The sequence below is a fragment of the Primulina huaijiensis genome, chromosome 7, assembly GCF_012295235.1.
Source record: "Primulina huaijiensis isolate GDHJ02 chromosome 7, ASM1229523v2, whole genome shotgun sequence".
NCBI lineage: Eukaryota > Viridiplantae > Streptophyta > Magnoliopsida > Lamiales > Gesneriaceae > Primulina > Primulina huaijiensis.
In genome coordinates this window covers 3,132,723-3,147,282 of record NC_133312.1, presented here as the reverse complement: position 1 = coordinate 3,147,282, position 14,560 = coordinate 3,132,723, and the positions used below count along the sequence as shown (strand labels likewise).

Below are 14,560 nucleotides of genomic sequence, written 5' to 3'. Positions count from 1 at the left end.
CAAACGATAGATAATGTAATAGGTTGATAGTTTCTATCAAATCATCACCAAACTGATGTCGCCTTAAAAGCTCACCATGTGCACAAAAATACTGTGTTATTTATATACCAACAATTAGTTAATTTGTGTAAAAATTTCGAACTATTTATTCATATAATCTCATAAGTAATTAAGAATACGAGCACAAAAATAATGTGTTATTTAAATACCAATAATTGGATGCTTAATAAACGACCGCTTGCTATAAATCTACACTGATGAGTAAAGTTAAAATAAATAACATAATTCTTTATATGGTTGTTATTTAGTTAAGTTATTAATCTAAAAAAATAAAATAAGTTATTATAAAGTTAGTTAATCCACAATAAATTGCTTTTTTTTTTCTATGTAAAATTTAAATATTTAATAATCCCCCTGCTGTCTTTGCTTAGAATAGATCGGTGAAGCCTCATTTCATTGATTATGTTCACTAGTACCATGAATTGTTTTTGATAAACCACTTAATTAGACGTCTCTCAAGTCACAATATTATGCAAGTATTTCAAGTTTCTCATCCGACCCTGGCTAAAGATTTAGGTACGTGGAAATAAATGCCAAATTTCAACGTTACATTCCACCAACCCTGAAAACAAATCTATAATTCCGCGTCTCCGGAAAATTGGAAGCCTTAGCTTAATTTTTAGGCAAATGTCTTATTATAGTGAAAAAGTAAAAATTTATGGTAAAAAGTAAAAATCTCAAACTCTCAAAATTATCACACTACACACTTTATAATATTTTTCTCTCAACTCAATTGTGATTTTCTTCACAAATGAGAGATCTATTTATAGAAAATTTTTACAAATAATCCAAAAATAAATTACATCATTACATTCATCATCACACACAAATTTCAATATTCAACACCTAATTGTACCTAATTTTCAACATTCAAATATTCAACATTCAACATTCAAAAATATTAATTTTCAACACTCCCCCTTGTGATGATGATCATAATGTTTGTCTTCATTACGTGTTTTTATACTGCTTCGTTAAAAACTTTACTAGGAAAAACCCATTGTGATAAAAACCATAGTAAAGGAAAAAGAGTGCAGTCACGTAAACTTCCCCTCATGTTGACACGAACAATTCTTCACAGATTTCGTAGATTACGCATCCCAATATTATATATATGCTTTCTGAATATTGTCGTAGGAAGTGCCTTTGTGAAGAGATCTGGTGAGTTTTCACTTGATTAAATGTGACGAACATCAATACATTTATTCTTCTCAAGCTCCTTGGTGAATGCGAAAAACTTAGGAGGAATATGTTTAGTTCTGTCGCTTTTTATGTATCCTTCTTTCATTTGAGCAACACATGCAGCATTATCTTCATATAGTATCACAAGCTTCTCTTCGAATGATAATCCGCATGAGATTTGGATATGTTGGGTCATTGATTTTAACCACACACATTCACGGCTTGCTTCATGTAGTATGATAATCTCGGCATGATTTGATGAAGTTGTTACGAGTGTTTGTTTCTGTGAACGCCAAGAAATTACTGTGCCTCCACGAGTAAATACATATCCAGTTTGAGAACGTGCATTGTGTGGATCAGATAAGTATCCAGCATCGGCATAACCAATTATACTTAGATTAGCATATTTTGAATACAAAAGTCCCAAGTCTGTCGTTCCTCGTAGATAACGGAATATATGTTTAATTCCGTTCCAGTGTCTCTTTGTTGGATATGTGCTAAATCTTGCCAATAAATTTACGGCAAAAGATATATCAGGCCTTGTACAATTTGTAAGATACATAAGGGCACCGATAGCACTTAAATATGGTACTTCTGGACCAAGAATATCTTCATCATCTTCACATGGACGGAATGGATCTTTTTCTATGTTTAATGATCTAACAACCATTGGAGTACTTAAAGGATTTGATTTATCCATATTAAACGTTTAAGAATCTTTTCTGTATAATTTTTCTGGTGAACAAATATTCCACATTCTTTTTGTTCAATTTGTAAACCCAGACAATACTTGGTTTTTCCAAGATCCTTCATTTCAAATTCTTCCTTCAAGTATGACAACTTCATGAATTTCATTATTCGTTCCAATGATGTTTAAATCATCAACATATACAGCAATAATTACGCATCCGGATGTTGTTTTCTTAATGAAAACACAAGGGCATATTGAATTATTTACATATCTCTTTTTTATCAAGTGATCACTTAGCCGATTATACCACATTCGGCCAGATTGCTTTAACCCATATAATGATCTTTGTAATTTCACAGAATAACATTCTCTGGGTTTTGAACTTTGTGCTTCAGGCATCTTAAATCCTTCAGGGATTTTCATATATATATTACTATCAAGTGATCCATATAAGTAAGCTGTAACAACATCCATAAGACGCATTTCTAAATTTTCAGATACTGCCAAGCTAATCAAATACCGAAACGTAATTGCATCCATCACAGGAGAATACGTTTCTTCATAATCAATTCCAGGCCTTTGAGAAAAACCTTGTGCAACAAGTCGAGCTTTATATCTTACTATTTCATTTTTCTCATTTCGCTTTCGAATAAAAACCCATTTGTATCCAACAGGTTTTACACCTTCAGCTGTAAGGACTATAGGTCCAAAAACATTACTTTTATTTAGCGAATCCAATTCAACCTGGATGGCATCTTTCCATTTTATCCAATCCTGCCGATTTTTACATTCACCAAAAGATTTTGGTTCATGATCTTCATTATCATTTATGATGTCGATTGCCACATTATAAGAAAATATATCATCAATTTCTTTTATATCTTTTCGGTTCCATATTTTCCAATATTAATATAATTAATAGAGATTTCATGATTCTCGTCAGTTTATGGTTCTGACAGAACATTTTCAACATCATGTGTTTCTTCAGGAACAACATTATCTATTTTGTGATCATCATATGTTTCTTCAGGAACATCATTCTCTATTTTGTGATCATTGTGTTTCTCTATGAATTTTCTTTTTCGAGGATTTTTATCCTTGGAACCGACTGGCCTTCCACGCTTCAGGCGTTTTACGACATCATGACTTTGTTCAATTTGTTTCTTTGGAATTTCAATTCGAGCAGGAGCATTTACAGCATGTATATATGATTTAGTTACCCCTTTTGTATTTGTAAATGCATCTGGTATTTGATTTGCTATTCTTTGCAAGTGCACAATTTGCTGTACATCTTCTTCACATTGTTGTGTTCTTGGATCCATATGTAACAATGATGATACATACCATGAAATTTTTTTTTCGGTATGTTTCTTGTCTCCCACCTAACATTGGGAAGATTTCCTCATTAAAATGACAATCAACAAAACATGCTGTGAACACGTCGCCTGTCTGAGGTTCAAGATATCGAATGATTTATGGACTATCATAACCGATATAAATATCAATCTTTCTTTGAGGTTCCATTTTCTTTCGTTGAGGTGGTGCAATAGGCACATACACCATACATCCAAAAATTCTCAGATGAGAAATGTCTGGTTCTTTACCAAATGCAAGCTGCAATGGGGAGTATTTATGATATGCACTTGGTCTGATGCGAATTAATGCAGCGGCATGTAAAATTGCATGTCCCCATATAGAAATAGGGAGCTTTGTTTTCATAATCATTGGTCTAGCAATCATTTGCAGACGTTTAATCAATGATTCAGCCAATCCATTTTGAGTATGTACATGAGCAACAGGATGCTCAACAATGATTCCCATAGACATACAATAATCATTGAAAGTCTGGGAAGTAAATTCACCAGCATTATCAAGTCTAATTTTCTTGATTGTATAATCGGGAAATTGATTCCTCAATTTTATTATTTGAGCAAGTAATCTTGCAAATGCAACATTTCGAGTTGACAATAAACATACATGTGACCATCTGCTGGAGGCATCAATCAATACCATAAAGTATCTGAATGGTCCACATGGTGGATGGATTGGTCCACAAATATCACCCTGAATACGTTCAAGAAACATTGGTGATTCAGTTTGGATTTTGGCTGGTGATGGTCTTATAATAAGTTTTCCAAGAGAACATGCTTTACATTGAAACTTATTATTCTGAAAGATCTTCTGGTCTTTCAATGGATGACCATGTGTATTTTCTATAATTCTTCGCATCATTGTTGAACCAGGATGTCCTAATCGATCATGCCAATTGGTTAATATTGAAGAATTATCAATTACCATGTTTGATTCAATGGGACGTATATGTGTATAATGCAATCCAGTAGGGAGCATTGGTAGTTTTTCAATCACATATTTCTTTCCTGATTTATATGTGGTAAGACACATATATTTCTCATTCCCTTCATTCATTGTTTGAGTATCATACCCATGGGAATATATATCATTAAAACTCAACAAATTTCTTTTCGATTGTGGTGAATATAAAGCATCATTGATCAAAAATTTTGTACCATTAGGTAACAAAAATTGTGCTTTACCACATCCTTTAATCAAGTCTACAGGACCTGATATTGTATTCACCGTTGTTTTTGTTGGTTTTAGTTCCAAGAAATATCTTTTATCTCGGAGGATAGTGTGCGTTGTACCACTATCGGGTATGCAAACTTCAGCTTTGCTCATAGCATTTTCCATATTTGAACTTCAAAAAATATGCAATGAAAAAAAATTAATGACAATACATATTTAAATATAACACATATCATAATTGTACAATAAAACATTATCATATAAATACATGAAAAATAAATTATTGTACATTTATATTCTACCACTATATTGTTCATTTTCAGAGAAATCATTGAGAAAATCTGCAGCATCAATATTGTTCATTTCTATCCCACCAACGTATTGATCATTTCCAGAGAAATCATTCATAAAATCAGCAGCATCAAAATGAGTTGAATCACTCAAACAGTCACTTCGCTCAGTGAAGTTGGTCTCTTTTTCTTTCCCTTTTATCGATTCTTTATAGAGCTTGCAAAGGTGCTCAGGGGCTCGACAAATACGAGACCAATGTCCTGGAGTGCCGCATCTGAAACAAGAACTTTCAAATCTTTTCGAGTGATTTTCATTAACACTCATGTTCTCATGATGCCTTTTCTGTGGGTGGTTCGTGAAGCCCTTTTGAGATGAGTTATAAAAATAACCATCTTTATTGTTTTCAAAACCACGGCCTCGACCACGATCACGACCAATTCTACGTCCACGTCCACGACCACGACCTCGACCTCGACCAAAACCTTGTCTTTGAATTTGATTTTGGTTTCCAGGTTTAAATTCATTTTTACTTACATCATTTACTTCTGTAAATGCTGATGATCCAGTCGGTCGGGGCTGATGATTTCTCATTAGTAGCTCGTTGTTTTTTTCCGCCACAAGAAGACAGGCGATGAGCTCAGAATATCTCGCAAATCCACGCACTCTATATTGTTGCTGTAAAGTTATATTTGATGCGTGAAACATGGAAAATGTTTTTTCAAGCATTTCCGATTCTGTGAATTCATGTCCACAAAATTTTAGCTGTGAGATTATTCGATACATCGCTGAATTGTAATCACTAACTTTCTTAAAATCTTGGAATCTTAACATATTCCATTCATCACGGGCGGTCGGAAGTATAACTTCCCTTATATGTTCAAATCTTTCTTTCAATCCTTTCGACAGAGCCATGAGATCTTTTTCGATGAGATATTCACATTTTAAACCTTCATCGAGATGTCGACGCAAAAATATTATAGCTTTTGTTTTTTCTTGTGATGAAGATATACCATTTTCTTTAATGGTCTCGCTTAGACCCAATGACTCAAGATGTATTTCTACATCGAGAGTCCATGACATATAATTTTTCCCCGTATTGTCGAGTGCAACAAATTCGAGCTTTGTCAAGTTTGACATGGTGGTACTAAAAAAAATTATGATGCATTTTATTAGTTAATGAATATTGCAATACAAAGTAATGGATAAACAACAAATACAAGCATTCGTAAAAATAAAGAAAACACATGAGGAGGATATTCTCCGATAAGTACAAGATTCGTGAGTATTATAACCAAAATAATTAAAAATAACTTTGCGAAAGCCATCTTCTTTTTTCTTCAAAAATTTGATGAAGAATAATTTTAGAGAAGAAGAGAAAGTTGGAGTGATTGAATGTGTTTGTGAGATCATATTTATAGGGCAAAAACTAGCATTTTTGTTACCGTTTATGACCGTTGATGTACAAGAAAATAAATGTATGTATTTGTATAATTTTATGGTAATAATATGGTGTATGTAATATTAGTAATGTTTTAAATAATTATGTATATTATATCACAATATTATAATGAGGTGTCATAAGATATTGTTTTTAAAAATCTTATAGACTTTTATACTTGTCGTAACCCTTACCGGGAGTGTGAGATGTCGTCTTAACATCCTCCCAGGATTTATAACAAGTTTNAGCATTTTTGTTACCGTTTATGACCGTTGATGTACAAGAAAATAAATGTATGTATTTGTATAATTTTATGGTAATAATATGGTGTATGTAATATTAGTAATGTTTTAAATAATTATGTATATTATATCACAATATTATAATGAGGTGTCATAAGATATTGTTTTTAAAAATCTTATAGACTTTTATACTTGTCGTAACCCTTACCGGGAGTGTGAGATGTCGTCTTAACATCCTCCCAGGATTTATAACAAGTTTTTTGAAAAATTTATTTTTATTATTTATAATAACATTATATTATATAGTAAATATATAAACAATAAATAAATAAACAATAAAATAAATATTAATACTTTTGTTAATTTTTTTTCTTCTGTTTTGGAGCTTGGAAAAATATGGAGGACTTTTAGAGCTTCGTGCTGATAACGTGCTGTGAAAAAGTAAAAATTTACGGTAAAAAGTAAAAATCTCAAACTCTCAAAATTATCACAGTACACACTTTATAATATTTTTCTCTCAAATCAATTGTGATTTTGTTCACAAATGAGAGATCTATTTATAAATTTTTTTTACAAATAATCTAAAAATAAATTACATCATTACATTCATCATCACACACAAATTTCAATATTCAACACCTAATTTTACCTAATTTTCAACATTCAAATATTCAACATTCAATATTCAAATATTCAAAAATATTAATTTTCAACACTTATATTTTTTTTATTAAATATAAAAATAATATATATGGACTGATAATTAAATGCACATAATTATTACAAAATATCAAATATGTTAAATAATCTTATTAAATGATAAAAATTGACATATATAAACAAAAAAAAACTCAATGAATTAATTCTTCATGTCTAATTTCACGAGTCAGAAATAAATTGATGTATTATATGAAAAAAAGAACGAAAGATAAAAGTTGACTAATGTTTATGTTAGAATATATTATTATTTGTTTTCAAGCGGATATCAGTCATTTTTTTTAAATTTTTTAGTTTATTCTAGTTGTATAAACATAATTCTTTGTATTTTTATTTTTGAGTTCCCAAGACTGTAATTTGAGTTTCCACTCCCTCTCTGTTTCTTAGTGTCATCAAGTTTTCAACAAAAAAAATTCAGAAGCTCACTAAAATTTTAAATGAAAAACCAACAAAATAATAATAATAGTAAACAAAAAAATTTGGAGGCCTAGGCAACCCGCTTAGGGTGCCTTCCCCCGGAGCGGCAGTGGCAATTTCTAGGAAGCTTCACCGTTGATTGACTACCATACAAGTACATATTTTAAATCGTAAGACACAAACAATTCTATGAATATTTATTTGAAAAAAAAAAGGAGAAAAAACCAAAATTATAAAAAAAATTCAACTTCTTCTTAGAAAGTAGAAGAATAAAACACGGATTAATATTAAATTTCAAATTTGAAAGGAGATTTAAGATTCAACATTTTAGTCGTAACAAACTTATTTTCGAGAAAAAAAAAATTTATATATATATATATATATATAAAGAATAGGTCTCTTATGAGACGGTCTCACGAATCTTTATCTGTGAGACGTGTCAACCCTACCAATATTCACAATAAAAAGTAATACTCTTAGCATAAAAAGTAATAATTTTTCATGGATGACTCAAATAAAAAAACCGTCTCACAAAATATGATCCGTGAGTTCGTCTGATACAAGTTTTTTGTCGTATATAAAATATGATGTGGACGCGTTAATTTGTGAAATTAATAAATAGTATTTATCAATTGAATATGTTGCTTGTCCACAGCATAGCGCAGGTCAGGCCGTATCATATTCATGTCTGTGTCTGTGATTGTGCTGGTTCTCTTCTCGGTGGCTTCTCTGGCCGCAGCAGAGATCCGACACTCGGAGATCCGGAACGATGATCGACCCATAATCGCCTTCGATGAGTTTGGGTTCACGCATCGGGGTCAGCTCCAGCTCAACATCACCAAGCTCTCTCTGTCTGGCCCTCTGAATCCCGACACCTCCATACTTTCCAAGTTGGGATTCTTCCTATGTACGCGCGACGCCTGGATACATGTCCTTCAGCAGATCGAGGATGCGGAGATCACATGTGCACTGGGATCCGATTCAGTCAAGAAAGTCTTCACCTTTGATGCTCTGCCCAACCCTATTCCCAACGACTGGAATTTGCTCTACCCTGAATCCGATGCGGATCAGTACACTCTTGTCTTTGCTAATTGTCTTCAACAGTTTAAAATCTCCATGAATGTGCGCTCCGCGATGTACAACCTGGAAGGCGGCAAGTCCGATAGACGTGATTATCTCTCGGCGGGTAAAACGGTCTTGCCTAGGGTTTATTTCCTCTTATCCATGATTTATTTTGTTTTGGCCGCGTTTTGGATCAGTGTTTTGTACAAGAAGAGGTTGACTGTCTTTGGGATCCATTTCTTTATGTTGTCGGTGGTGGTGTTGAAAGCGTTGAATTTGCTGTGCGAGGCTGAGGATAAATCTTATATCAAGCGCACGGGGTCTGCCCACGGGTGGGATGTGTTGTTTTACATTTTTAGTTTCTTGAAGGGTATCACTCTGTTTACTTTGATTGTCTTGATTGGAACCGGGTGGTCGTTCTTGAAGCCTTATTTGCAAGATAAGGAAAAGAAAGTGCTCATGATTGTGATTCCACTTCAGGTTGTAGCGAACATAGCGCAGGTTGTGATTGATGAAACCGGTCCATACGGTCAGGATTGGGTCACTTGGAAACAGGTGTTTTTGCTTGTTGACGTTGTATGTTGTTGCGCTGTGCTGTTCCCAATCGTTTGGTCCATCAAGAATTTGCGGGAGGCAGCAAGGACAGACGGGAAGGCTGCTGTGAATTTGATGAAGTTGACTTTATTTAGGCAGTATTACATTGTGGTTATATGCTACATATACTTTACGCGTGTCGTGGTTTATGCACTGGAGACTATTACTTCATATAAGTACCTCTGGACTAGCATTGTGGCAGGGGAGTTGGCTACACTGGGATTCTATGTATTCACGGGGTACAAGTTCAAGCCTGAGGCTCACAATCCATATTTCGTTATTGATGATGAGGAAGAGGACGCAGCAGCTGAGCAATTGAAGCTTGATGATGAGTTTGAGTTGTGAGCTGCCCATAATTTGCAGGATATTTGGAGAAGAATGAAGTTGTTGTCACATTTTGTGCTTTTTTCTTTCTTTTTTTCTTTCTCATTTTAGGTGCTTTTATACACTTGAATCAGTAGTGTAATTTCACAGGCTTCAAGACCACCTCTAAGTGTTGTTGATAAAAGTCCTTGGACCAGCAGATGATAATACCCATCAATTTAATATAAATGTGGTTCATTGCTCTGTCTTTTTTCCTTTTTCCCTTGTATGATTTGATAAAGTGTTTTTGAAGTGTGACTTTTACCTTTTTGTCGACATGATTGCAGCCCTTTACGTGGATTTATATGGCCTGTCTTGTGAGTTCTTGTTCCATATAGGAATGAGTCAATAACTGGCCGCATTTAATTTTTAAAAACCAGTCAAGCTGAAGATGGCTTATTGTATTTTGGTTCTTCAGTAGCAATGTTCTAGGATGAAAGTAATTATCTGGTTTTTATGCACGAAGTAATTATCTGGTTTTTATGCACGAAAAATGCTAATTTTTCTTCAATTTTATGATGGATTGCCGGAAAACTTTGGCTGGGCTTAAAACTGAATCCAAGTGCAAGATTTATTTTCGATCTTTTCCTTTGTGGGTCATCTTCTAACTGTTGCCCATGGGCAAGACTAGACTACCCCATATCCCCTTTCATCCACTTCGATAACACTAAATGTTCTTTTTTTCTTTTTAAATCTTTGAGATGCCAATGCCAATGTGGTATATTTGAAGATTAAAATCTGAGCCTGTTTGGACTTTGCATGAAGCTTTCGGTTTTAGGGTTGTGCCACAGAAGTTTCTAGTTTTTTCGTTTTTGTTATTTCTCAAGCTATCCCCGGTTTATTGGTTCTCTATAACGTTTATGTATGAAATATTGCTTTTAAGGCATGCACTCACGATATGTGGAAGCTACGGACTCCAAGAAGTGTTCGTGTTGAGAAAAGAGCGACTTTGAAAATACCCTTTCATTAAGATGTTTTCAGAAGACAACCTTTCACCAATTTTCACCTATTTTATCAAGTTACCACTCGCAGTAAATGATATGAAATGTGACACTTCATGTATATAAATTATATGAAATGTGACACTTCAAGTACGCATCGATTGAGATTTGTAGATTGAGTATTGATATTCATGGGAAATTTCGGGTCCGATCCCAACGAGCGTCACTAGTTCAGACGTGGGCTTTAAGAGCACCCTGAGCCTGAAATCAAGAATAAGACCGTTAGAAGGGGGCCAGGAGGGTGTCCTGGCGTAGCACCTCCGGCGTTCCAGTCAGAGACTGAGGATATATGGGGGGGGGGGGGGGGGGGGGGGGGGAGGGGGGGGGGGGGGGGGGAGCGGAGCAGCTAAGGGTGCTGCTGAAAACAATATAGTGAATGAAATAACCGTACGCTCAAACTTGGTATTTATAGGAGAATACCTGGGCTTCTCATAGGCCCTTCACCTGTGGGCCCTAAATATGGGCCGGATCTTGATGGGCTCATCCCCGGGGTATCACCAGTCTCTCCCTCCCGAGTCGAACTGAATCGTAGGTTCAAAATTCGATTAATTGTGTTGTCCTTGGTTTATCGGCGATGAGGACGTACCATGCCATAAAAATTAATTTCGTTTGTCGTTAACGAACGATGTTACCACTGCGAAAATTACGGGGATCGACCTGCCCGGTCAGGTCGTGGGGGTTTGGGGGCAACGCCCCCAAAAGCTCTTCAGAAACAAGCACTCGCAAGGGTGAGGACGTGCATTTTCTTTTTGCCGTTCGTCAGTCTCCAAAGATTTGGAAACAAATTAAATCATATCGCACTCTTGTTCTGAAGGGAAAGAAATCAAATCGTAATCCTGCCTTGAAAGGAAAGATTTGGTCTGGGCTCCTCCTATAAATATGGGTTCCCTCCTTACTTCATTTTCACTTCTCCCATATATAATTTCCTCTGCTACTATTTCACCAGCTCTCCACCATCGCAGGCCACCTTCTCACTCTACACCTACGCTCGTGACCTCGCCCGACGACGCCGAGGCCTCGCCCCTACCGCGCTCGCCCAGCGTCCGAGCCACGCTCGCCCAGCGCCCGAGCCACGCTCGCCCGGCGTCCCGCCCAAGCGCGCCTCGCCCTCAGCACATCCCGGCAGCGCCTCGCCCCAGCGCGCGCTCGCCCTCGCCGCCCGCTCGCCTGAGCGCTCCTGCCGCAAGCTCGCCCAAGCGCGCCTCGCCCCTGCCAGAAGCTCGCCCGGCCCCAGCCGCACTCTCGCCCGAGCTCTCTCACACAGAAGCGCCACGCTCGCCCGGCGCCACGCTCGCCCGGCACCACGCCCAAGCGCGCCTCGCCCCTCAGCACGCCCGACACCGCCTCGCCCCAGCGCGCGCTCGCCCCTGCCACCCGCTCGCCCGAGCGCTCCTGCCGCAAGCTCGCCCAAGTGCGCCTCGCCCCTGCCACAAGCTCGCCCGGCCCCAGCCTCACCGCTCGCCCGCACTCACCCTCGCCCTCTCTCAACCTCGCCCACGACAGCGCCGCTTTCGCCCGCAAGCTCGCGCGCGCACTCGCAGACCCTCGCCCTCACTCCTGCTCGCCCTGCGCTCGCCGACCTTGCCTCGCCCCATCTCGCCCTCGCCATCATCCGCATATAGCCTCGCCACTCGCCCGCACTGCACTCGCCCACCGAGCGCCCTCGCCCTGCTAGTCGTGTGCTTCGCCCCTGCGAGCTGTGCGAGCCTTCGCCGTGCCTCGCCCCTGCCAGCCGCGCGCGCCCCCGCCGTGCTCATCACCCATTTGCTCTCGGGGTCTTATTTTTTTGGGTATTTTTTCACGTCTCACCCGGGTCAGTTTTCTCTTTTATCTGTTTAGCTACCTTTGAAATCATGTCTTCCTCTGATTATGAGTCTAGTTACTCGAGTGATTCCGAGAGGTCTAGCGGGTCTAGCGAGTCTATCGAATCTAGCCAGAGTAGGACTTCCCTAGCTGATCCTGAATTTACCCTTGACTCTCATGAGGAGGAAGTCACCACTCATAGTGGTCTTGGTAAGGAAGTTCGCCATGTGACCCAACAGATGAACATATCTGATGCAGATAACTTATGGTACGGTCATTTGTCATCCCTCATCCCTCCTAATTGTGAGTCAAAACTTAGAACTTTGTGGCACATTCCTTCCTCCCATCAGATCATCATTCCTACCTCTGAGGACCGACCCTATCTAGCTCCCAAGGGCTGCTACACTTTCTTTCAGCACCACTTTGATGCCGGTCTTCGTTTTCCCTTGTGCGATTTCCTCCAAGAGTTAAGCAAGTACTATCAGGTGCACTTAGGTTTACTCATTCCCAATCCTTTCCGCTCGATATGCTGCTTCGCTGTGCTATTTAGGGCCTTAGTCCTTCCGCTGAACTGCACGACTTTCTCCTACTTCCTGGTTTTAGCCAAGTCTAAGGACGGACCTTTCTATGTGACCTCTCGGTCTAGTCACAAGCTTCTTGACGGGGCCCTCAGTCATGTGAAGGACTGGAAAAAATATTTTTTCTTTGTTCAGCCCCCTAAAGAATTGATTTGTTTCATGGATTGGTACCCTACATTCACCAAACCTAAGCTTTCCAAAGGGTACAAGAAAGATAAAGAGTATCTGCGTATAATGAGAGTATTAGGAGATCGATTTTTTAGTATTCCCCAACTCCTATCTGAAGATCTCTTGTGCCATGCGGGGTTGAGTCCAGCCAAAATTAAGCTAAAGGAGAATGACGGTAGATATTCTCATTTTTCATGTTTCTTGTTTTTTCTTTTGCTTATTACGTTACTTGATAACACTCTCATCTGGTTCATTTTCTTTGCTTGCAGGTACTAGAGTTATGAATGCTCTATTTCTCCGTGAAATTGCAAAGAAGAAGACTGATGGTTCATCATCAGTACCTCAGAAGTCAGTTGCCTCAGCACTCAAGATGGGGATGAAGGGAACATGCTCTACCACTGCGACAAAACCTGCTGGCCTGCCCACCCCGGCAAAGAAGAAGAAGGCAGGCTCCTCCTCTTCCACTCAGGAGCGAGCCTCCTCCCCACCTCCTCAGGCTGAATCATATCCTCCATCTGGCAAAGAAAAGACATCTGCCGACCCTGGCCTGTCCATTCCATAGAAGAGCAAGATTTATGAGATCTCGGTCACAACGGTCTCCTCTCCAGAAGCACCCGAGTCGGATGTTGGGCCTCCCACCGGGCCAAGTATACACCCCTTATACACGCCGGAGTCGGTCATCGTTGGTCGAGGTCCTTCTCATTTAGCTCAGAAGATATTGTATCAACTTTCTTCCCACGCAGATGCGACGTTCATGAGTTCACTGGGATGGTCTGATCTTACCCGCCGGACATGCAGCAGTATCGCTGAGGTATACTTCTCATTCCAGATTCTAGAATGATATTATGCTTGCTTTTCTTGTCGTCTTTTCACTCTTATCTATCTTACTCAGGGCATGATGTACTTAGGGGAGTTGGTGGAGCGTGCCAATACTACCCGGTCCAGCGCTTGCCATGACTTACGCGAAAGTAAGGCTCTCCGCGAACAGCTCCAGGATACTATTGACGAGATGAAAGTGACACACGCTAAAGAGCTTTCGGAGTCCCAAGCTCGAGGCGACGAGCTTCTGAAGGAGAAACATGAATTTCTAAAAGAGAAACATGAGTTTCAGCGACTGACAGAGGATCACGTAAAAGAGAACCAGAGGCTGAAGGAATAGTTAAAGAATGCTCTAGCTGAAGCATCACAAATCCGTAGGGACCTCAAGGATGACAAGGCGCAACACGCTTCCGAAGCCTCTTCATTCAAAGAAGAATTCCTCAAGTCAGAGGAGTTCAATGAGATATGCGCCCCTAAAGCTTTTCACTACTTGGAGGTGGGTTTCGAGGGTGTAGTCGCCCTCTTCAAGGCCCAGGGCTATCCTCCGCCAGGCGCACCTACTGACTTCATCGACATTGAGGGTTTCATAG

At 38.7% G+C, this 14,560-nt stretch overlaps 1 protein-coding gene across 1 annotated transcript; it reads left to right on the top strand.

The window, feature by feature from the left end:
* Positions 1-8,223: 8,223 nt before the first annotated feature.
* On the top strand, positions 8,224-9,805 carry LOC140981027 (protein CANDIDATE G-PROTEIN COUPLED RECEPTOR 7-like). The gene has a single exon (XM_073447240.1). The coding sequence runs from the start codon at positions 8,267-8,269 to the stop codon at positions 9,581-9,583; it is 1,317 nt and encodes a 438-aa protein (XP_073303341.1). The 5' UTR covers positions 8,224-8,266; the 3' UTR covers positions 9,584-9,805.
* The last annotated feature ends 4,755 nt before the right edge of the window (positions 9,806-14,560 follow it).